This window comes from Malaclemys terrapin, chromosome 9 (assembly GCF_027887155.1).
Source record: "Malaclemys terrapin pileata isolate rMalTer1 chromosome 9, rMalTer1.hap1, whole genome shotgun sequence".
NCBI classification, from domain to species: Eukaryota; Metazoa; Chordata; order Testudines; family Emydidae; genus Malaclemys; species Malaclemys terrapin.
Window position 1 is genome coordinate 102,702,947 of NC_071513.1, and position 24,879 is coordinate 102,727,825.

Consider the following 24,879-nt stretch of genomic DNA (forward strand, 5'->3'; position numbering starts at 1 on the left):
ATGCAAAAACTTAAAAAAAAAAAAAAAATCCTTGTCTTTTAAAAATATACTTTGCATCGTTTCTCTATTAAGGGCTGGCTTTCAAGCATGCACAAATTACCTCTTTTTCTTTGTTCTCTTGAGCGCACAATGTCTGTAACTCCTTCCTGGCGAAGGAGGCATTTTATTACTGGAATTCAACTGAGTGTTCGCTCAGCCAGTGTACTCCTTCTCCCAGCTGGTTGCCCCTCTGATTGTTCTGTTGTCAGAAGGCGTGTGCCTCTGAAAGACTTATCTGATTCTTATCAAAGGGCTCGTGAGTGTCTCAGATACTGACCCCTGAATGCAAACAACTTTTCAAGCCTTTCGCCTGGGGCATGGCCTCCAACTGGGATACCAGAGGTTTAGTGCAGTCGGGTGTATGCCAGTGTCTTTTCTTTCCATGTCACCTGGACTGTGCAGCACCTGTCCAGGGGTGAGCAGGAAGGGCTGGAGGATTTGTAGGAGTCGGAGGGAAAGAAGGGGAGTCCAACAGCTGCTCGTGTCAGCGCTAGGATAAGTGTAAGGAGATTAATAGTTATTTAAAGAGCAGATGGGGACGTGGCATTCAGCTATGGAATGTGAATATATAAATGTAATGGAATGGATAGTCCACTGTTAACATTTAGACAGATGGCCCCTGGATTGAATGGAATGACGAGGATCCATCGATTCCCTTAAGGAGTTCTTAAACTTTAATGGAATATTTATCTCTTTAATTGACATCCTGCCAGCATCTTCAGTATCTGCACTCCATCCAGTATAGTTGTCCCCTCTGTTTTGGGTGCTTCTCTTCCTCATTACCTGCTAGGCAGCCTGGAATTATGATGAATAGTTTGGCTAAAAGGCTAGTTTCTTCCCCCTCCCCCCCCCACTCGCCCCGCACCCCCTTTCCATTTGACGAGCTGCTCCAACAAACGCTTTTCATAAGAGCGTTCCTCTTTTGTCTCGTCTGCTCATTAGGAAATGCGTCAGATGCTAATCTCCAGGAGACGTGAAGGGAAGGAGTCTACTTTTTTGAGCTCTAGGGGCCTTTACGGTTTCTTTTGAAAAACACATATCAAAGTTAGATTAAATGGGGCTGGGTTTTCAAAAGAGTCTAGAGTAGGTAGGAGTCCAACTCCCATTGAAAATCAAGAACGGTTGGGTGCCTGGAAAAATTCTGGCCTGGATTGCTATCTACTTACTACCAATGTGGTACTTGACCCTTACGTAGTGCTGCGTGTGTTCAAACTTCAGCACAAACATGGACATAGACTGAATGTCACCATCACCCTGTAAGGTAGCAATGTAAACTTTCTTCACATTTTACAGATAGGAAAACTGAGGCAGCGAGGATACATGGCTAGCCCAAGGCTATACAGGAGGTCCTTGGTTCACCCAGGATTACTACTTAGAACATAATTATTGTTTGTAGTAGAGTAGTGCCTGGAGGTCCAACCACAAGGGAGGCCCTGTTATGCTAGGCAGCACTGTACATCTAGTGAAGGATGCTAGACCATGCTGGCTCCCAACCCTGTGTGTTCGGTTCTCCAGACCATGCTTTACCAACCCCTTCTCCTCCATATCTCAACCTACTGATCACCCTTGAGAGCCTGAAAGAACACGTCGGCCTTACATAAGGGCCCTCAAAGTAACCAAGGCTGTTACACTCCCAAGCTTGGGCTAACTAAAGCCTGCTGTAACGTATCAGTATAGTCAATCCGCCTTGCAGATGAATCTGCTGAGTGCCAGTTGGTGCCTTTTTGTTTTCATTCTGCTCTTGGGGGATGTCTGAGTGCCCAAGAGGTTAGGGATTCTGTCTAGCAGAATACACTTGAAACAGAACCAAAGCCTTGCAAATGTTGGATGCTTCCGCCTAGCAAATGAGTTGTGATATGTTTTTCTGTATGGTTGTAACGTCCAGGGACGCCACCCTGCGAACCCTGACAAAGAGCTTAGAACCAGTGGAGAATAGACTTTCCACAGTGAATCCATCCTAGATCTCCTTGCAGCTGTCCGCATACGGGGATGGGAGTGCTGTGTGGATACCCATCACCAATGAAGCTTTTAATTATGCACCTCACTATCTAAAATCAGTGCTTTGACTTAAGGGGCTTTGCCACTTGGTGCATAATTTATGGTTGTCCTGGAACTGCTGTTTGGTAAGGCTATAGGTACCTCTATGAAGAAGAGGGTGGGGCACAATTAGCCTAAATGCAAGGGGGGAGAGGTAGGTTTGGAAAGAGACTCTGCCTCTTGCTCCCTTTGCCCCGGGGGAGAGAGATGAGTGCATTGCGGGAAAACAAGGCATGTGAGCTCATGAGGGAAAAATTGATTCTGCCCCGTCTCCTCCACTGCCCCCTACTGACTGATTGTAGAACTGCCCGGACTTTCATTGTCTCCCTCCCCACCCCCACCCCCAATGTTGTGATCCCGGGGAGCTTTGGATAGGTAGGAAAAGTCCCTCTGATTGTGCCACATACAGACCCTCGAGGGGCTCCCCACCTTTTGTTAGTCACCAACGTAAAGCTAAGCGTCTTCTTGTCACCTCTCGCTGCTGTAGCGGTTCTCTTCCCATACCACTGATCTCCAGCCTCCCTGCTTGTCCTTCCTAGAATCATAGACTATCAGGGTTGGAAGGGACCTCAGGAGGTCATCTAGTCCAACCCCCTGCTCAAAGCAGGACCAGTCCCCAACTAAATCATCCCAGCCAGGGCTTTGTCAAGCCTGACCTTAAAAACCTCTAAGGAAGGAGATTCCACCACCTCCCTAGATAACCCATTCCAGTGCTTCACCACCCTCCTAGTGAAAACGTTTTTCCAATATCCAACCTAAACCTCCCCCATTGCAACTTGAGACCATTGCTCCTTGTCCTGTCATCTGGTACCACTGAGAACAGTCTAGATCCATCCTCTTTGGAACCCCCTTTCAGGTAGTTGAAAGCAGCTATCAAATCCCCCCTCACTCTTCTCTTCTGCAGACTAAACAATCCCAGTTCCCTCAGCCTCTCCTCATAAGTCATGTGCTCCAGCCCCCTAATCATTTTTGTTGCCCTCCGCTGGACTCTTTCCAATTTTTCCACATCTTTCTTGTAGTGCGGGGCCCAAAACTGGACACAGTATTCCAGATGAGGCCTCACCAATGTCGAATAGAGGGGAACGATCACGTCCCTCAATCTGCTGGCAATGCCCCTGCTTGTACAGCCCAAAATGCCATTAGCCTTCTTGGGAGCAAGGGCACACTGTCGACTCCTATCCAGCTTCTCGTCCACCGTAACCCCTAGGTCCTTTTCTGCAGAACTGCTGCCTAGCCAGTCGGTCCCTAGTCTGTAGCAGTGCATGGGATTCTTCCGTCCTAAGTGCAGGACTCTGCACTTGTCCTTGTCCTTCCTGGCCAGGCCATGTCTAATTTCCAACTGGAAGCTCTTCAGGGCAGGAACTTACCGGTGTTGTCTGCTTGTTTAAATATTAGGCACTATACAAATACAGCTGCTCGCCCCTTCCTGTGCACTGCTGTTCCTTGGAATGAAAGGAAACTTGTATCCAGTAGCCAAGGGCTAATGCTCAGCGAGACACCTGCAGTCATTCCTTTCTGCCCTTCCCTGTCTGGTCAGTGGGCGATGTCTGTGACTAGCCATGGTGGGAATGAGAGACACAATGCAAACGTCTCAAGGGCCACACACTGTAGCCCATTAACGTTGAGTAGCTCCTTAATTGGTGACGCTCCATTGATTTCAATGGGATTACTCACTGAGTGAATGAATAAGGGTGGCCACTAAATTAGGGAGTGGAATGGTCTAGGGTCAGAGTACAGGGTTATTGGGAGTTAGGAGATCCATAGATTTTTTTTATTATTATTATTATTATTATTATTTTTAAGGTCAGAAGGGACCATTAGATCATGTTGCCTGACCGCCTATATAACACAGACCCTTAAATTTCACCTCGTTGCCCCGTATTGAACCCAGTAACTTGGGTTGGACTAAAGCATCTCCTCCACAAAGCCATCCAGTCTCGATTGGAAGCCTCAAAAGAGGGAGAATCCACCACTTCCCGTGGTCGTTTGTTCCATTGGTTAATCCCCCTCATTGTTAAATCTATTCGATCTAGGTTCTCTTCCCAGGCTGGCTGTTGATATACCGTGTGACCAGGAGCAAGTCTCTTCTTGCTGCCTCAGTGTGCCCTTCTGTAAAATGGGCTAGCGCTTCGCAGGGTGGTGTGGGACATAACTAGCAAATGTTTGCAAAGCGCTCTCAGCTCCTTCGATGAACCGTGCTAAGGAAATGCTACATATATTAATGCAATTTCTAGCCTGCAAAGGCAGCCTGACCCGTGTCTCCCGTTTGTAAGTGTACGCTAACGCTGTCAATATTCTCTCTCTGCAGCCGCAGTACACAAACCTGGGGCTGCTAAATAGCATGGACCAGCAGATTCAAAATGGCTCCTCCTCCACCAGCCCCTACAACACGGAGCACGCTCAGAACAGCGTCACGGCACCCTCGCCCTACGCCCAGCCCAGCTCCACTTTCGACGCCCTCTCGCCCTCCCCTGCCATCCCCTCGAACACAGACTACCCGGGACCTCACAGCTTCGACGTGTCATTTCAACAGTCCAGCACCGCCAAGTCAGCAACATGGACGGTAAGGCTGCAGAAAGGGACTCCCTCCTTCACTTGGGCCTAGAAGCCACTGGATGGGCTAGTAAAAAGCTATGGGTCTGTGATAAGGAGATAGCAGTGACTCGTGTCCAGTGTATAATTTTCCGCTCCCTTCCTCCCAAGATCTTAATCTGGCCATGTCCGTTAGGGATAAAAATCTCAGAGATTCCATGAAAACCCAAGGGGTATGAAGTGCACCCCAGGTGCACAAAATGTGTTCCCTAAGTCTCCAGTTCAAAGAATAAGGGGCTTGGGCACTGAACCCTGGTTGACGTTCAGAACAGCAATCCAGTCCCGCAGATTGAAAATAAGGATTTTAGCCCAGGAAGAAGAAGGGGTTTAAATCTCCACTCGGCTTCCTCAATCAGTATGTTACAATCTGATTTAGTGTGCTAAGCATGGTGTTGAATGAACAGTGATGCCATGAGTGCTGGTTTGCAAACGATACTCTCCTTTCTGACACTGGGTGTGGCTCTTTCTTTCTTATCCTACACTCATCTTCCAGGCAGGGATTGATCGCCAGTGTTGCCAATTCTCATTATTTCTGATGCATGTGGTGGTGGGTTTTTTTAAAACCCCAGCTCTTGGAATCATGTGATTATGCAAGATTCCCCCCCCCCCCCCCAAAAGAGGTTAGAAAAGTACATATCTTTTAACCTAATCTCGTGAATATTGAGGGTCTAACTCATTATTTTTGAATTCTTGGGATTGGTAGTACTGGATCATTAGGGAAGTTCTGTGCCTGCAAAGAATCATATCTTTGTATTTAAATGTTTTTATGCAAGAGAGGCCATTGGACCATTTGGAGAGAAGACCTTTGTTTCTTTGTGTCCAGTTATATTTTTAATTTGTAATTTAAGCTTTGAATCCTATATAACTCTTCTGGAAGAAAATGAATCTCTTTCATATATTCACATATTTAGATGTATTCTTTCAGGCTAATGATTTTAAACCTAGGCATCCAAGTTTAAAAGATTCACTGTTTTTTCTCTTTCATCTTAAACCCTCTTTGTGGTTGGTTTTTAACCCTTGTCAAAATCACCTTATATGTACACTCCCCATCTTTAAAACTCAAGCTAACTGGGTAAATTTTAAGATTCATTTTTTTGGTCCTATAAAATAACCTTTAAATCTAAGACCATTAAAAATGTACGTTGGGTTTTTTTGAATTGTAACATGATACATTTTTAAAATCAATGTTCTCCCACAGTGCTTGCAACTAAAACATAGTGGCCAGCATTCTGCTGTTGCAGGGGAGTTTAAAAAATTACATTGACCAGTTTATTTTCATTGTCCAAATAAAAAGAAATTAAGGTGGTGTGGGGACGGGGAGAGGGTGGAAATCGACAAGAAATTATTGCATATCTTGAACGTTTTCTGTTTGCTAACATCACTTCAGAGAGTGTCCGGTCTTCTTAAGGAAATCGAATTGATTTTGAAAGACAAACGTAATAGTGTTCTTTCAAAAACCAAATCGTTGTTGTGTGCCTACAGTAAAAGGGAGGCTGTAAAGAAAACCAAAGATCTCCTCCTTACCTGTTAGTAATCATGCCTTAGACAGTTGTAATTCAAATTCACATGAAAATCTGGATTTCTCTCTTTATACTGTGTAATTTTATTTTTCCAACTTAAGGAAATTGTGTTGGTCAGTTTTACTTTCCATTTCTCCAGCATAATGCTCCTGTTGCATTTTGGGTTGTGTTCACCATTTGGGGTGGGAATGGATATATATAATTTTTTTTTTTTTTTTTAAAGACATTTTTCACTACATATGGTACAGGGTTTTGTAAGACAAAGGTTTCGGCACCAAAACATTTGACGCTCTCCCCTTAGTTGTCTCTGGAAAGTGCTTTCATGCGATGGATTTGCAGTGCATTTAGAGCCCCGAATGCAGCAAAGCACATGAGTTGTCCCGTGGATATCAAGGAGCTACTCGTGAGCTCAAAGTCAAGCACATGTTTTCAGTCCTTTGCTAGATCACATGCCCTGTATCTGTATCTGTATCTCTAAATATGGTAGTAGCTGATAAATGCTGGGTTCAGTTCTGGTGCAGGGGGGCATGCAGGGGAAATTTGAATTACATGCTGGTGAAAAGTGAACAGGCCCGTAGACCAAATTCCTTTCTCCACACAACAGCATGGGGAGATGTCGCGCTGGCTTGCCCCACCAGTACACTTCAGTGCTGCCCTGGAGAGGGCTGTGTGAGAGATGAAAAGGGAACTCAGATCTAAACATTAGATCACCCTAGCAACATCACTCAGGGCTGTGGAAAAACTGCACGCTGTGCAACGTAGCTAGGTCGACCTGAGCTCCAGCGTAGACACGACTAGGTTGATGTAAGAATCCTTCCATCGACCCAGCTACCGCCTCTAGGAGGGGTGCATTAATACAATCAATGGGAAAAACCTTCTGTCAGTGTAGGTAGCATCTGCACTCCAGCGACACAGCTGCAGCCCAGAGTGTAGACTCTTTGTACATACGGGTACCACAGCGGCAGCACTGTAGCTGTGCGGGCTGGTTGTCGTGTAGACATACCCAGTTTTCATGGCCCACTCGGGTTTGGCCTTTCTGCCAGGTAATGCCGATGAAATTAGTGCTAGTCGGTGGTGAGGTTTTTTTCTTTTTCTTTTTTTCTTTGCCATGTCCACTGGGGACTGGCCTAAAACCAATACAGCTATTAAGCACTTGAGCAGTTATTTCCATCTTTAGAGCTCTGCCCTGTTACTAATTAATCCACCAACTCGTTTCACATGGGCCTTGGAATGGGTGGTAATATGCATCTGGCTGCTTCATTGCTGGGGTGGGCGGGAGAGGATTGAAAGCTGTCTTAGTTGCTACTGCTTTAAGAAATAAGAATACACTCAAACATTGAGGAGAGAGGGTGGAGGATTGCCCCATCTCTTGACAAATGCAACGGGTATTAAGGTCTTGTTGGACTCTTTGTTGAGTAACTAATTTCTCCCCCCTCCCACCCCAATGTGACTTCATGTGCTTTGATTAATGTCTGTCCTCTCCTTCCTTTCTAATGACAGCTTAGGAATTTACCTGACTGGAAAAGTTTTTTTTTGCAGAACAATGACCTATTAAAAGCTTAATTATGAGAAGGTCCCACCCTTCTTAAGAACCCCAGAGTTTAAAGCACTGTTTCTGGCTTTCTCTTGCTGTTCCCAAGGGCAAAAACATGAAGAAAGGAAGCCAGGTTACTTACTGTATCACGCTCTTTCCCCTGCTTGGGAGTGGCTTAGCAGGGCTGACCCACCTTGCCCTATTGGGAACCAGTGTCTGTTGCCAGTGGATCTTCTTGTCCTGGCTGACAGAGCGCATCAAGGAACGGCCTCCTCTGAGGTTGTTCATGGCTGAGTCACGCTAGGTTTAGCTCATAGCTCTTGAAGGCTGCCAATTAGTTTCCCACATAGGAGTGGCTTTGTGAGGTATGGTCATTTTGCCCCTGGGCATTGGCCTGAGACCACCAATTTATTTTTCTTGGGCCAGTGAATACCTATCAGATGGTAACTAACATTTTGTCATTGTTGATCCAGCTGGAATGGAAGCAGTGACCTAGAAATGAAAGATGCAAAGGAGGGTGGATAAGGTAATGGGAGGGTTGACTTGCACTTCAGGTTCTGTGGTGGGTTTTTGATCCAAAGTTGATCAGAAATCCCAAAGAGAAGCAGCAGTCACTGTTGGGTGAAACTTTCTTTTATTTCATATGTATGACAGGCAATGAGTGTTTTGAATTTTCTCTCTGCATTCTCTAATGATCGTACGGTAGGTATTCCAGTAAAACACATTGTCTAATCAAGTTAGTTTTTCCATTTGTACACAGCGTTTAATTAATTAAATTAACTACAAATTAAGACTGGATTGTAGAGGACTCGAAGTCTGAGTTTTGAATTCCTTGAGAACACAAGAATAAGGTCAAGCAAATCTATTTTTAAAGGACAAAAATTAAAATCCGTTGAAGTTGTTGTTTTTTTTAAACAGTGATCTCGAACCCAGAGCTTAAGTTAAATAAAAATCAACTGAAAGTCAAGCTATAAAAAGGAACAATGTCTTATTTTTATTTGGTAATGAGAAGTCAAGGGTGTATCATTAAGCTTGAGAGAGAGCCCTTACAATTAAGGTGAAGTCTATGCCATATGACTTGTCACTCATTGTGGGATACTTGCTCTCAGTGAATTCCCATATACCAGGGCTCAGAATGTCTCCTCCCATTTTTTGAAGCAGAAGAAAACAAGACATTTCAAAAGTGTTACACCTGGGATTGTTTTCTGCACACGGAAGAGTCATATGCATCTGACCCCACCCACTCAGATAAAAAACACACAGACTTTTTCCGTGAAAGATGTGGCAATCAGCTGTCACTAGCAGAACCAGTTGCATGTAGAAAAGACTGATTGCAGTAGGAAAATAAAAATCTAAGCAAGAGATCAGGGTGAACTAAAGTTAACAGTATGGCCAAACTCAAACGATCAAAAATCACAAGTCAGGCCATTTTAAATTAGGGGATTGGTTTAATAAATCCTGAGATGTTTTGGGTTGTTTGTTTTATTTCCCCTTGGATTTCAAGTCTTGCAGGTAAACGTGCTTCACGTTTTCATGCTTTTTTCTGTAACCATGAGAGGTAGACAATTTCCTCTCGCCCTTCTTTTTAAAGAAAGCTGAGATTTTCATGAAGCCTCCTGATTCCCGAAGCTGGGGCTTCAAGAGAAACACCTACTATTGCAAGACTCATGGGAAAATCACAAGTGTGGCAACACAGAATTAATTATATTTCCCTCCAGTAGATTGGGTTTAGCAGAGATTTGTCCTTGCAACATTTCGTTACAGAATTCAGAACTCTGTGAACTTTGACTCTCAAGTTCGGGGCAGGATTGCAAGCTGCTTTTGTGTGCTCGTTAACTGTGTCTACAGATCTGCTCGCTGCACATGCAGGTGATCAGCTATGCATATAAAGAACTATTTGCTAGTGCCGTTACTCATCTTGTTTGTGCACAATCACAGTAATTGCATCCAGTTTTAAAAATCAGACTTTGAAGGATCTGTTTGAAGCACACAGTGCAATAGCTATTCCAATCCTCATGGAAAAAATGGGCCTGCAATATTAAGGTGGCTTTAACTGGACCAATGGTTTCTTTATTTTAAATAAATCACTGCCCATCCCTTGCTAATCAGGGTTCTGCACAGCACATTAAAAATAGTAAATCCAATTTCATGCCAACCCCCCCCCCCCCAAACCTATATGCCAACAGTATGGTAAAGTAGCTAGAGGCCAGAAACTCCAGTGTTAAAAATGCATGCAAGGCCTTAACTCTGCCCGCACTTTTGAGTGTGTATACATTGCAATAGCCTTTAATTACTTGATCACACAGTTATCTCAGAAACATTGTACCATTTTGTCTACGTTCGCCTCAGATACACATAATTACGTAACATCTTGGAGTCATCCTTTTTGAAGATAGGAGATATGTTGTATGATGCTAAATGTGTACCTAAGGTTGAAAAAACCCACCCCCATGTTTGCTACTATCACAGTATATAAAAGGTGAGCGTTAGGAGTTCACATGCAGTCTTAACTTTTGATGTTCCTCGATCTTTGAGGGCTCAAATGTGCTAACTTACCCTTTTAGTAACAGAGTTTTTCCTCAGTTTCTGGTTTTCCAGTGTTTCCTGGGAATCGCCTAGATTTTTAGAGAGAGGAAATAAAGGAAGGGGGTCATGTTCTGGGACTTTGCAAGGTGGAAAAATGTCAAACCACTCATTGGCACCTGTTTGGGTAGGTTCCATACTACAGAACTACTCACATAGAGTATAAAGAAGAACCGGAGTACTTGTGGCACCTTAGAGACTAACAAATTTATTAGAGCATAAGCTTTCGTGGACTACAGCCCACTTCTTCGGCTGTAGTCCACGAAAGCTTATGCTCTAATAAATTTGTTCGTCTCTAAGGTGCCACAAGTACTCCTGTTCTTCTTTTTGCGGATACAGACTAACACGGCTGTTACTCTGAAACTTCACATAGAGTATGTTAGTTAGAAGGTTCACATTGAAAAACTTTCTTTCTCTCTCCCCTCAGTCTGAAGGTTTGCACAGCTCCCAGACTGAATCGCAGCACGTCCTCCATCTGTTCGCCTTTAAGGGGGCACCCTAGCTAATTCTTCCCCGTTCTTGGATGGGGGCACCTCCTCAGCCCAGTATGCTAGCCAGCTAAATGGTCAACGTGCGCGTGGACAGCCTTCCTTTAGCTCTTGCTGTAACAGCTACAGTAGGGAGAGAACGCCTCTTCAACATTCAAACAGAGCAAAACAAACCAGGGGAGCCATACCCGATGATGCATGAGCTTTCAGGCCATGGGAGAACATTGAAACGGGCCTTCATTGGCAAGGTTTTCTAACATGAGCAAAAACAAAACAGGCCGCAATAGGGAATGGGTGTCAATGGCAGTGATTACTCCTGTAAATGGAGGTCCCACAAATCTGCTTTCTAGATGGGAGCACTTCAGGAGCCTTGTTTACATTTGTTTTCCTTGGGGGCATGTTCGAGCCTGGCAGTAAGGCTGTAGGCATCTTTTGAGGCACTCACAGTTTGTCCTGTCTCTTTTTGAAGGGCTGATTTTCGCCAAGAAAGACAGGAAACCCTCCATGTAATTTTCTGAAGGAGGTGCCTCCTCACAGCAAGGAAACATTTTTGTGCTAGCTAATCTGGAAAGAACTAGTTTCCCCCGTAAAAAACAGTTTAGGAGGGGCCTGAAGATCAATTTTTGCATTTTGCACCATAAAGAGATCTGAACACATCCAGATTCTTATTCAGAATAATAAAAAAATAGTAACCAGGGCCTCATTCCCAGGGACATTCTGGATTGATTAGTAGTATCTTTCCATGTGGCTGGCTGTGGTTTTCAGAAACTTGCCTAATTTGGCATTTTATTTATTTTCTCTTTCTCTCTATATATTTGTTTTGTCTTCCATCTTTTAAATACTCCAAGGATAGTGTGGTCACACAATTTGAACAATTATTTATAGTATAGTAATAAGTTTCTTTGCTGCTAATATTAATCTTTCATATTTGTATTATGGTAGCACCTCCCCTGAGAGCAGAGCCCCATTGCATTAAGCGGCTACCCGAGGAAAACTCCCTCCCACAAGGATCTTCCAGTCTGATAGGGGGGAGGGATAGCTCAGTGGTTTGAGCATTGGCTTGCTAAACCTAGGATTGTGAGTTCAATCCTTGAGGGGGCCACTTGGGGATCTGCAGCAAAATCAGTACTTGGTCCTGCTAGTGAAGGCAGGGGGCTGGACTCGATGACCTTTCAAGGTCCCTTCCAGTTCTAGGAGATGGGATATCTCCATAAATTATTATTATTATTTATTATTATAGTGACTTGGCTAAGGTCACATATGCTGGTTGGTGTTCGAGCTGGGTATAGAACTTGGGTCTGTTGAGTCACTGCCCACCAGATAACTAATAATGTGCTCGCACCAAGAACGCTTTGGTTGCTAAACAAAATACAGAGCTTAGGCAGGTCCTTCCCCAGAAGGTTCACAGTCTCAGGTTGTGCACTGCATGTGGGTGGGGCACCACTGACTTAACTATGGACCACCAGTGCTCTGTGCAGCCCTTCCCATTCCAACGTTGCTAAAAAGCAAGTTCCAGAGTGGGCTACGGTTGGCAGGAGGGGGTATCTCTTGCCTGGCGATCCGCAGAATGAAAAAGCTGAGCCACCATTGGGTGGAATTGAAATTCTTTGCTTTCTTTTGTCAGCAAAAGTCTCATTCTGTGCCAGCTTTAATAAAAAAAAAAATCTAAAGCTTTTTGGTTCTTAATGAGAATTCTCTGTGTCTAGGGCAGAAAGAAAAAGTGTCAATTAAACATAATTGTCACCAGTGCAACCCGAAAAGCCCCACCTTTCAAGAGAAAAGAATAAAAAGAATCATAAGCCTGGATTAGGATCTTGTACTATATTTATAATATACATATAGTTAAAAAAAATTACCGTGTGAAAAGAAACACATGATTCAGACCTCCAGCTCTATTGCCAGAGGAATTAACTTTACAAGGACCAGCCACAACCTGGAAAGGGGCCATCTTTCAAATCAAATCTGTGTGGGGCTTGTGGTTTCTGGGAGCTAGGTGAAGTAAGGGTTAAAAACATTGACAGAGAAGAATGTTGGCTGGATAATGGTTGGGTGGGCATCTGAAAAGTAGTGAGAGCAGGAAAAATTAGTAGCCCCCCCCCCTCCCTTTTTTTCCCCTTCTGTTGTTCACTCTTGGTTAAAACTTGGCATCTGAATAACAATACTTAGCACTTATGTAGTTCTTGCAATCTTCAAAGTGCTGTGCAAACATTACAGCACTAATCCTCGCAACACCCCTGCCTAGTGGGCAAATCAGGCTTATAATCCCTGTTTTAGAGAGGGTGCAAGTGAGAAGCAGAAGATGAGCCAAATTTTCCAAATGTAGCCACTGAATTTTGATGCCTTGATTTTTTTTTTCAGGGACTCAGCACGGGGCTGACTTTGGGCTGATTTTCAGTTGGCTGAGTGCCCTCAGCGCTCACTGACTGGAGCAGTGAGCGGTCAGAGCTTCTGAAAATGAGGCCCTCGCCGTCCCAAGTTGGACAGTCAAAAATGTTGGCCATACAGACTTGCACGAGGTCCCGTGGTAAATTGGTGGCGCAGCGCAGGGGCTATGTCCCAATCAGACTCATCTGTGTCGTGTGGATTGGGGAGCGTTTTTAAAAATATAAATGTTAGCAACATCTCTCTTTCCTGGTGGTGTTGGCTTGTTGTACAGTGCCACTTCCCTCCCTCCCCCCTTATTTCAAACATGTCCATTTTTAGTGTGTTTTTAAAATAAATAAATCAATAACATTAAACAGAACTAAAAAGGTTTGAGATACAAAGATATAGGTCACGTCATTCTTGTGTAATTTAATACCTTAATATTTTGGGGTGGGAGGACAGTGTTTAAAATAAACCCTTGTTGCACCTGCAAAGTAGAAAGGGGGATGCTTGGGCAGAATATTTCCCTCTTTTAGCTCAGATGGAACATGTTGGATTATGTATCTGCCTATTTGGGTTATTTATAAAGTGCCAATTTTCCTTCTAATAGGCTGTAGACTGGGCTGCAGGTCCAGAATGCACTTAAGCACCTGCCTAAGTGTGTGTGAAGTCAGTTGGACTACTTGTGCTTAAAGTTAAGCTCCTCGTGCTGAACTGGGGTATAGAGAGTGATTTAGTTGAGCAGGTTGTGATGAGGGTAAATATTCTGCATAAAAGACTGCCCCAGATAAGGTGACCAGACAGCAAATGTGAAACCCGGGTCAGAGGCTGGGGGGTAATAGGAGCCTATATAAGAAAAGGACCCCAAAATCGGGACTGTCCCTATAAAATCAAGACATCTGGTCACCCTAGTCCCAGATAGAGGGGGTTTGTAAATAGAGGGAGCATGAATTTCCATGTCACAATAACTGCTTTTCTTAAGGTTTTTACTATGTAAGGAAGATGTGCAACATCCGTATTTTCACATAGCATATTAGCTACCAAAAATAGCTTCCATTTCTATAACTAGACCTGTACAAAATGTGTTTTGATTTATTTTAAACTTCTTATTGATCTGAGGATGCATTTACTGTCCTATTACAAACAGGAAAATGTTTAAAAATAAAATTCAACACATATTTTATATACCAGATTAACGAAATTGACCTGGAAGGAGCAGTTCTGCTGTCTGATACCTACTGTGATACCAGGTTGTGGGTTTGTTTTTGTTTTCTAAGCTAGGAAGCTAGGTACATCTGATACACAGGACCAGTTTGTAACTTTCTAATGCAATACAAAATGTCACATTTAGGTGAATGTAAAGTTGCATCACAGATAAAATGAGGAAATGCAGTTTCATGGCTGACCTTTCTTTTGCAACAGTATGATATTTTTTTTATTTTTTTTTAAGTGTGGCTTCAGTTTGAACATCCTAGTTTTGTGTTAGTTTTTCTGCTACTGACTATGCATTTTTAAAAATTGAATGTGCTCTCTCTTTCTGAGGGAAATACTGAAGTTGTTGACCTAGTTCCTTTCAAATATTTAAAGCACATTTTGGTAATTTTTTTTTAAAGAGGAAGATCAAAAATATCTTTAAAGTGTGTGTGTGTGTGTGTGTGTGTCTGTGTGTATATATGTATATGTGTGTGTATATATATATATATATATATATATATATAAAAAATCATGAGTTTTGGTCTGGATTGATGAAGGCCAAAATGTCCTTGGTCTCCTGAGCCAAATGAAATGTGCGATTTCCAGGGGAGAATTGTCCGTCTCGCTAGCCATACCGACTGAACAGAGTCCTCAGATCCAGCATGGGAGCCGAACTACCTCTTCAGCTCTGTTCTCCGCTGCTCCGCAGGCTGGCTCTGCTTTGTGGCAGTGTTGTCTAGTGGACACAGCTCTGGGCTGGGCCCAGGAGACCTGGATTCTATTCTTGGCTCCGCTACTGGCCTGCTGGATGGCCTTGGGCAAGTCACTTTGCCTCACGGTGCCTCAGTTTCCCCATTTGTAAAATGGGACAATGATACTGACCTTTTTATAAAGGACTTTTGAGATCTACTGACAAAAAGTGCTATAGAAGAACTAGATTTTTTTATTATTATTTGTTTATTTGTGGTTGCATTTCATTTCTCAGGGCCCCTAACTCATCACATTTACGTAGCAATAAAAATTCATTTAAAATATTTTTCAAGTTTATAAACAAGCCAATTGAAACTTTTTGGTTTTGAAGTTTCCAACCTCAAAATCAAAGTGTGCTTGGGTTTTGGCCCTGGTTTAGCTGGTAATGTAATGCTTCCTCCGCTGTATGTCTCGAGTGTCAACACTGTAAGGCACACCAGAGGGAAATCCTTATGCAGAAAGGGTTTGAGCGTCGGCTTGAATGAAAGCTGCTCTTCCCGTTTGTGTGACTGGAGCGAGAGGGAGTGGGAGGGCCAGCAGAACAGTCTGATGTAGAGTTGGTAGCACTCTTGCTCTAGCATCCCCGCGCCTGGGTGGCCATCGGTACCATTTCATCAGTCTCGAATTGGTCATCGCCCAGTTCCTTCCCCTGAGCGTGATCTAGTCTACCATGGAACTAAGACTCCAACTCTCCAGAGTTGGAATCGGAAGAGCAGCCCAAGCCAAGGTGGGTTGAAGTGCAGAAGAGTGAACAGAAGATACACAAAAAGAACAGGAGTACTTGTGACACCTTAGAGACTAACAAATTTATTAGAGCATAAGCTTTCGTGGGCTCCTGCCCACTTCTTCGGATGCATATAGAATGGAACTTATACACACATACAGAGAGCATGAACAGGTGGGAGTTGTCTTACCAACTCTGAGAGGCCAATTAAGAGAGAAATTTTTTTGAAAAAGATACACAGTGGCAATGGCCGTAGGGTCTAGTCTGGAGGCCAGTCATTAAGGAGCAGGGAACCCTGGGGCGCTGGCTTCATGCCAATAGGAGAGAGAGGAGGAAAAGTTCCCAAGAGATGCTCACCGGACACTGAACATGAAGTGACATGTTCATTAATCAGTTATGTGATGATATGTTTTATGATGAGTTTGTTCCCCATTCTTCCTACTGCAGACTGCTCAGGTTATTAATTCTGAGTCATCCATTTGCTGTCCTATCCCCAGTGTTCTTGAAGCATATCCGTGCAGGGCATTGCTAGATTTCTTCTTAGGCAGATTTTCCCTTGTTTAAAGGCCTCTCACTAAAGATCATCATTGCAGACTCCTACATACAAAGGAGCTGTGGGTCCCTAGAATGGCTATATGGGGAAGGAGCGCTGGCCCAGATTTTTAAAGGCATTTAAACTTTTGAAATCAATGGGAGTTAGGCGCCTACTGATCTTTACAAATCTGGTCCATTGTAATTAGATGGCATATGTCACGTGTCATTTTCATGAATGTTAAACAGATACAGTAGAAGATCGTTACACCTTTCTTCAAGGAACCTGACGAAAATCAGTTGCTTTTAAAGCTGACATTCTCCTCTGGACAGTGACGGTGTAAAAATGGCAATTTCTTACCCCACCACAGCCCCTCAGTACAGTGAAAATATGCTGATTTCTGTGAGAGAAACAAGTTTTTATTGGTCTTCTGCTCCCGCTAGCCCGTCAGGGCCAAGAGGAGAAAGGCCTGGATTCTCCATCTTCTGGTGCAGCATCACCAAACTTGTTCACTAAATTCCAATCAGTTACATAAGCCAAATCCAGTGAAGGAAATGGCATTGCATTGGTGTCATTTGCAGGCAAAATCAGCCCTCCTTCCCCCCCGCCCCCCGAGCCTTTCCTGTTGGTGATGCCTGAGGAGTAAAGAACTCATCTTGATGTGTGGATTCCAGGTTGCATTTGCAGGCCTGCCCATTAGCAAAACACGTCTACGTAAGTGCCTTTGATGTGGAGTCATTGAGAGACCACAAACGTGGCACACCGTGATCCCATTGTTAGTGACTTAACTGTAGAACGGTACTCTCTTATGGAGGCATCTTCTACTAAAAGTGGAGCAGGATGGTGTTCTACATTTGGGGGCAGCTTATTAAAACAGGGCTAATAAAGAGTCTCTGTTGTGTAGGGTTTTCCTGTGCACTTTTAAACTTAGTGTGCATTGTGGTTTTCCATATTGGGTAGTGATGTGGTGTGCCTAACTAGAGATGTCTTTTTTTCAGAAAGTACCAAGTGTCGCCGTTCCCCCAAAAATCAGCATCCTTTGAGGTGTCTTAAGCTGGCAAGGCAAAATCACCTTTGAAAATCTAGGCCTATATTTTTGTCTCCTGCGTGACGCAATCTTAGTGTAATCTGCTCTCTGAGGAGCTAGCGCTTGTGGGCTTCCTAGAGAAGCACGGCTTCGCTTGTATATGAACTGTGACTGGCCTGGGCTGTCATTTGGCAATCTGCTTAGTGCTCACTTCCCTGCTCAGGTAAGACGCCTCTCCAATCTTCTGTGTAGGTGGCTGTATTCGGGGGATTGGCCATCCTGGGAAAACAAGGGTGTAACCGTTAGCTCAGTCAGTTTTATCCACTGGTCATTCCAACCCAGTTACACCTTCTAGGGATCGTCCATCCCTCAAGCCTCGTTAGGGAGAGGCTCTTGCCTGACTTGTCACTGACTCACTTACCACTGTATGAGCTAATGTCTCACTTGTCCCAGTGAAATGTGTCATTAGGCAGCCCTGAAATATAACAGTAGCATTTTTATGGACCCCTGGCATTGTTGGGGCTGCAATGGGGAAAACATTGACTGCTGACCCTCCGCTCGCTTACATTTATCTACGGTAGTAGCTCTGATCCTAGCACATCTTGAATAACCAGGTGTGTTTTTGCTTGCACGGCTGCAGGTACGTTAGAGTTAATAACAATAAAAAAAAAATTAAACAACCTTTGAGTTTTGGCTGCAGGCAAAGTAGGTGAAACGATGTGTTTTGGAGATGAATGTTCTTGCAGGAGGCAAGATGTAGCTTGCAGAAGAACATCTGCAACCAATCCATTCTGTATGAGATGGGGCCAAGACTTGTTTGTCTCTCAGTACCTGTTCAAACATGCAGCACAGCAAAAATTTCTAAACTCACTGTGGAGGGTTGGCCAGCGCAGAGAGAGAGAAATCAAGCTGAAAGTTGACTAAATAGCTTTGATTTCTTCTTAAAACTTTTAGACGTGTTGTTAATTCAATTAGCAACTTTCAGTGCATAATAGAAGAGAGCTTGATTTTTTTTTTTTTTTTTAAGTGCTCACATTGGTGGCCAGAAAGTATCTGGCCTGGCTAAGGTCAAACATAGTATTTCATCTTCTCGGCTCTCTATGAGCTGAGGGGTGAAAACATTATCTACTATCAGTTTAATGTCTACAAAGACCTATCTCAGAGGACTTTATTAGAGAGACAGTCTCTCCAGTGCCTAGATGAAAGGGACTGGGAGTCAGGATACTTGGGTTTTGTTACTGACTCTCTCCTGACGTGCTGAAACCCATCACAGTAGCATTTAACTTTAAAAAGGGGAACGACACAAAAACGAGAAAGCTAGTTAAACAGAATTAAAAGGAAGAGTCACAAGAGTGAAATGCCTGCAAGCTGCATCTAAACTAATTTAAAACACCATAATAGAAGCTCAAAATAAATGTATATCCTAATTTAAAAAAAAAAAAAGACCAAAAAAGTAAAGCCACTGTGGCTAAACAACAGAGTAAAAGAGGCCATTAGATGCAAAAAGACATACTTTAAAAATTGGAAGTCAAATCCTACTGAGAAAAATAGGAAGGAGCATAAACTCTGGCAAATCAAGTGTAAAAGTATAATTAGACCAAAAAAGAATTTGAAGAGCGACTAGCAAAAGACAAGACACAAAAACTAACAGCAGTTAGTGTTACTAAGTTTTCTTAAAGTACATCAGAAGCAGGATGTCTGCCAAACAGTCAGTGGGACAACTGGACAATAGAGGTGCTAAGGGAGCACTCAAGGAAGACAAGGCTGTTGCGGAGAAGCTAAATTAAAATTTTGCATCAGTCTTCACTGCAGAGGATGTGAGAGAGATTTCCACACCTTGAGCCATTCTTTTTAGGTGACAAATCTGAGGAAGTATCTCCGACTGAGGTGTCAGTAGAGGAGGTTTTGGAACAAATTGAGAAATTAAACATTAATAAGTCACTAAGACAAGATGGTATTCACCCAAGAGTTCTGAAGGCACTCAAAAATGAAATTGCAATATGAAACTCATTTGTAGTATGTAACCTATGGCTTAAATCAGCCTCTAAACCAGATGACTGGAAGATAGCTAATGTAAAGCCGACTTTTAAAAAGAACTTCCGAAGCGATCCTGGCAATTACAGGCCAGTAAACCTAACTTCAGTATCAGGCAAAATGGTTGACTCTATAGTCCAGAACAAAAATATTAGAGACACAGATTAACACAATATGTTGGGGAAGAGTCAACTTTGCTTTTGTAAACGGAAATCATGCCTCACCAATCTCTTAGAATTCTTTGAGCGTGTCAACAAGCAGTGATCTAGTCGCTGCATTGTACTTGGACTTTGAGAAAAGCCTTTGACAAGGTCCAACACCAAAGGCTTTTAAGCAAAATAAGCAGTCATGGGATAAGAGGAAACGTCTTCTCATTGTTCAGTAACTGGTTAAAAGATAAAAACAAAGGGTAGGAATAAATGAACTTTGCACAGTGGAGAGAGGTAAATAATGAGGTCCCACAAGCATCTGTACCTGGACTAGTGCTGTTCAGATGATCTGGAAAAGAGGTGGCAAAGTTTGCAGATGATACAAAATTATTCAAGATACTTAAGTCCGGAGCAGACTGCGAAGAGTTAAAGGGATCTCACAAACCTGGGAGACTGGGCAAGAAAATGGCAGATGAAATTCAGTGTTGATAAATGCAAAGTGATGCACATTGGAAAACATAACCCCAATGATGCATACAAAATGATGGGGTCTAAATTAGCTGTTAGCACTCAAGAAATGATCTTAAAGAAGCCAGGGATGGTTCTCTGAAAACAACTGCTCAGTGTGGCAGTCAAAAAAGCGAAGAATCTTAAGAACCATTAGGAACAGGATAGGTAGAATAGTAAATATTGTTGTCAGTTAGGTGCATGTGCTCTCTCTGGATGCTGTTCCAGCCCTGTGCAGATAGTTGGTTCAGCAGACCTTGATACTATTACCCAGAGGGAACCACCAGCACGGTTCAGTGACAAAGGCAGTCGACCAAGTTTATTGCCCTCATGACACAGTCCAAGCACCTTGGCTCCATGGTTACAGGGACACTAACATATGAGTGTCCAGTGGCAAGGAATGGCTCATCAGCAGCGGGACTCTCTGCTGTCCCCAAGGCCGCACAAAGGGTTAAGGTGAGGCACCCCAATATTTATAGACTTGGACAAATAACTCTCGTACCATCTTACGTGTTTCACGACAGCTACTTGTTACCACCCTTTGTATCGTGCTCCAGGTGTCTCGGGCACAACATCCCTATTCATTATTTCTAGCAGATCCTCTTAGGTGGTGGTAGGCCAGGATGTCCCTAGGCTAAAATTTTGGAGTGTGTTCTCACACATACCCAATATATGTTGCTTCCTAGGCGTGTCTGTGTTTTAGCCACACTAGCAACACTTTTGCCAAGGTCATATAGTGACCTTGTAAACATCTGCTTTAACACATGGCCTAACTTTAGTTCACAGCCTGTGGTTCAGGCCTCAGATCTTGCACCAGGCCCAGTGCTCCAGGCTACAAATATCATAATGCCATTAAATATCATAATGGTGCAGTCACATCTTGAATACTGTGTGCAGTTCTGGTCTCCCCATCTTAAAAAAAATATATCAGAATTGGAAAAAGTACAGAGAAGGACAACAATAATGATTAGGGGTATGGAACGGCTTCCATAAGAGGAGAGCTTAAGAAGACTGGGACAGTTCAGCTTGGAAAAGAGACGACTAGGGAAGACATGACCGAGGTCTATAAAATCATGACTGGTGTGGAGAAAGTGAGTAGGGAAGTATTTGCTCCTTCACATAACACTAGAACCAGGGACCACCCAATGAAACGAATAGGCAGCATGTTTAAATCAAACAAAACAAAGTACTTCTTCACAACGCACAGTCAACCTGTGGAACTCGTTGCCAGGGGATGTTGTGAAGGCCAAAACTATAACTGGGCTGAAAAAAGAACGAGGTAAGTTCATGGAGGATAGGTTCATCAAAGGCTATTAGCCTAGATGATGAGGGACGCAGCCCCATATTCTAGGTGTCTTTACACCGCTGACTGCCAGAGGCTGGGTGTGGATGACGGGATGGATTACTCGAGAATTGCTGTGTTTTGTTCACTCCCACTGAAGCATCTGGCCACTGTTGGAGGACAGGATTCTGGGCTAGATGGACCATTGGTCCAACCCAGTATGGCCATTCTTGTAAATAACATTGGGCAAGTCTCCAAAACTCTAGGACATGGACTCCTAGTGAAATATACTTTCTCACATGCTACTGACCATGTTCCAGTTTGGGCAGCAAGAACCAAATACAGAATGAATGCTCCGCAGCTGCAATTTAGAAAGCTTATTAATCCACCTAGAATTTTGTCCTTGAAACGTCTCTTGCCCGTGTAGCACGGAGCAGTCAGCTGAGACCGTAGCAAGACCTATAACAGATTCCCTCACATGCAATTTAAAATATTGACAAAACAGGCCCAGAAAATACACATGCAGTTGAACGCCTGACTCACACATGTAGTTACCATGATTGTGCATGTAAATCGGGGAGTTGTATATGCCATGGGTATTCGAATATGCCGTTATTTGACTTGAGGTACAGTTCAGAACTGAATCCAGATCTCCAGGATCTCCTGTCATTGGCAGACTGCGACAACTGATGCTCTGAACTCTGCCTTATCTTAAACAGTGCTATCGGCGCAAAGACCAGTGTGCCGTCTGCTGGCTCGTTGTTGGGATGGAAAATATGTTCCCTAAGGCCTCCTTCTTCCTCCTAATCACTGGGGCTGTATTTGTGTGTATGGAGCTGAGGGGAATAAACCAAGAGAGCTTCTGCGAATAAGGGGGAGAGCGTGGAAATGGGGCTTCTGAAATGCTACCGCTGGTCCTAGGAGAGGGCATACCTCTCAAGAGCCAGATACTGAGTTCTGCACCAGCCGAACAGATCCAACATACAATGCCCCTGTCAGTGTAAAGTTTCTCTCCTCCCCTCTCTCGCAGCCCCTCCTAGAGTGGGTGTGCTGGAATGGAGAATCTGACCCCCTGAGTTTGGGTTTCCTAGCACTGGATCCTGTAGCCTCCTGAAAAAGGCTTGTTCAGCCAAGCATGGGCGCTCTGCAAAGTCCATGACGTGCAGGTGAGTTAAAGAAATGCAGGTGTAAGAGCCGCTCCCCTCCTACGGCAGTGTGGCCAGGACTTGTCGGTAGTACACTTGCTGTGTTGGAATGAATGCACTCTTTTGTGCGCGCACATGTGTTCTCACGCCCACAGTCCCATGCATTTGTCGGCCTCTGCCATGCATCCTCTTGCAATGGGTCTTCCTCAGTCCCCAGGAAGCTTTATATTTTCTTGCAAGCCACCAAAAGGCTCAAGAGAGCCCCTTGCTATGGCTTGAGAAGAGCATCAGTTACTGGACTTTGGTCCCTGTAGAGATGCTCAGGCTATTCCCCAGTGCGCATCTCCTGTGCTCCCTTACAGTGCTTTTCCTCCCTTCATGCCCTGTGTCTTCACAGCCCTGTTGCTGGGCCTTGAGCACGGCCTATCTGTGGGGAAATCGTTTTCGCAAAAGGGGTTCCAAAAGTGTGGGCCTTCCTGTTCGTTTGCTTTTTGGAACCTCCCTTGCAAAAATGAGCACAGGGCGGCTTGAGCATGGAGCCTAGGGAGGCGTCTGCCACTCGCTAAAATTATGGGCTTTGTTCTCATTTTCCCCCCCCGGGTAAGCCCTGCCCATCGCAGGCCTCCTCCGCACACCTACAGTGCATGCCAAAGCCTCATCTTTTACCTGAGCTTCGGCCGCTAATTTCTTTTCCAAATGCCATCATTTGATTTCCCCCTCCAAATCCATGCTAGCGATTTGAAAAGACCCCTTTTTTCCTTGCAAGGGGATTCCATTCAGAGCTGCCTGCAAAGCCCCTAGTCGAGAGTGTGTCTGCGCATGTGGGAATCTTGGCTCCACGAGCAGCTGATGTTGCGCAGCTGCAAACTGTTCCTGCAGGAGTGGATGTTCCATGCAGAAAATTAGCTTAGGGAGTCAAGACCACATTTTTCTTTGCTAATTAGAGGATTAAAGATGCAGGGGTTTGGAGCCAGCTGTCAGCATGCCATGGAAGAGAGCCTTTGATGGTTGCATCTGACTAGAGATTAAATAAATTGTGTTTTAAATAAAACATACGGTAACTGTTTTAGACTAGCTGGGCCCCCCAAGAATAATTCATGCCCTCTAACGCCAGGCAGCTGGTATACTGTGGCCCCTAACCAGACTCTTCGTAATCATCTCGTTGTTTCCTTGTGCTTCTCCCATTAGTTTGTACCCCCCGGATGTCTCGTCTGTCCTTTAAATTGTAAGCCCTTCGGAGCAGGGACTGCTTTGAGTTCGAGTGAGATCCCAAACCCATTGATAGGCGTATTGCCATTCAATGATATTCGTAACATACAAGCTAAGAGACAGATAAAGGGATGCTCAGATCTCATGCATTCGGATATGACCGATTGCTTAGGGGGACAGGAGTCAGTTTTCCCTTATGTACAGCATTGCTTATAATTGTGCATTCTGTGTTTCATGGAGGCTTTGCACCTTCCTCTGAAGCACCGGGTGTGAGCCGTGCCAAAGGTAGGATATCGAAGGATATGAGCCAATTATTTGTGCTGGTATTGCAACTTCATGTCATCTTTGTTTATCTGTGTTCAGCGTGGGACCTCTTGGTGCCAGAAAGATGTTGATAAATTACTGGGAATACAGAGGAGAGCACAAAATGAAATTAAAATGCTGGAGGGATGTGATAACCATCCACAATTACAGCACACCTCCCTTAATTAGGATGTGGTTAATTGAGAAATCTGATTAAATGGGTCGTTTCCCAGGGAGCTGCCCCCCTCCCATCTTTGTTGTCCATTGGCAAGGGCTGCTGCTCATTTGGGAAAGTGATGCTGCTTTAAATGGGGCGATCCTGCCCCCCAACTGCCCAATTATGCACACCCTGGTCTGTCCCGAGCTTGCAATCTGCCCAGGGAGTGCCGCCGGGACTCAGAAGCCACGCAGCTGTTTCCATCATCCCTCTGGTGGTTTTTCTTGGAAAGCAAATTTCAGATTTGCAGCCCTGGAGATTTGCACCAGAAACCTGCTTCAAAGAGTTTAACCCTCGTCCAGTGGGGATAACTGAAAGACACCATGTGATCTATGGGACCAACTGAAACTACGTGAAGGGCTAAAAATCAACATTCTGATTCCAACCAATGCCCAGATCAATGGGTTTTCTCAGATCATTCAGTAAATGATTTCAAGGGGTGAATGAATTTGGGGCTCTCTCTCTCTCAGTGCTCAGAGGCAAAGGCCCTGGCTGAATTGCGGGGAAATCAACTCGGCACACATGTCAAACAGACCCATGCAGGCAGCCCCTTTCATCCCGATAGAATCCTATTGCATTCAGTAGGGTGATGCAGGAATCCGCCCATGGAGCTGGTACAAAATGGGGCCTTAAATCTCACTTGTCATCC

General features: G+C 44.1%; 1 protein-coding gene across 5 annotated transcripts in view; it reads left to right on the top strand.

The window, feature by feature from the left end:
- The window catches only part of TP63 (tumor protein p63), a 108,814-nt gene that overhangs the window by 41,109 nt on the left and 42,826 nt on the right, over positions 1-24,879 (top strand). For all 5 annotated transcript variants that reach the window (XM_054040701.1, XM_054040702.1, XM_054040703.1 and 2 more), the window contains one exon: positions 4,385-4,639. In XM_054040701.1, the coding sequence (XP_053896676.1) occupies positions 4,385-4,639 (255 nt within the window). The remainder of the gene's footprint in view (positions 1-4,384; positions 4,640-24,879) is intronic.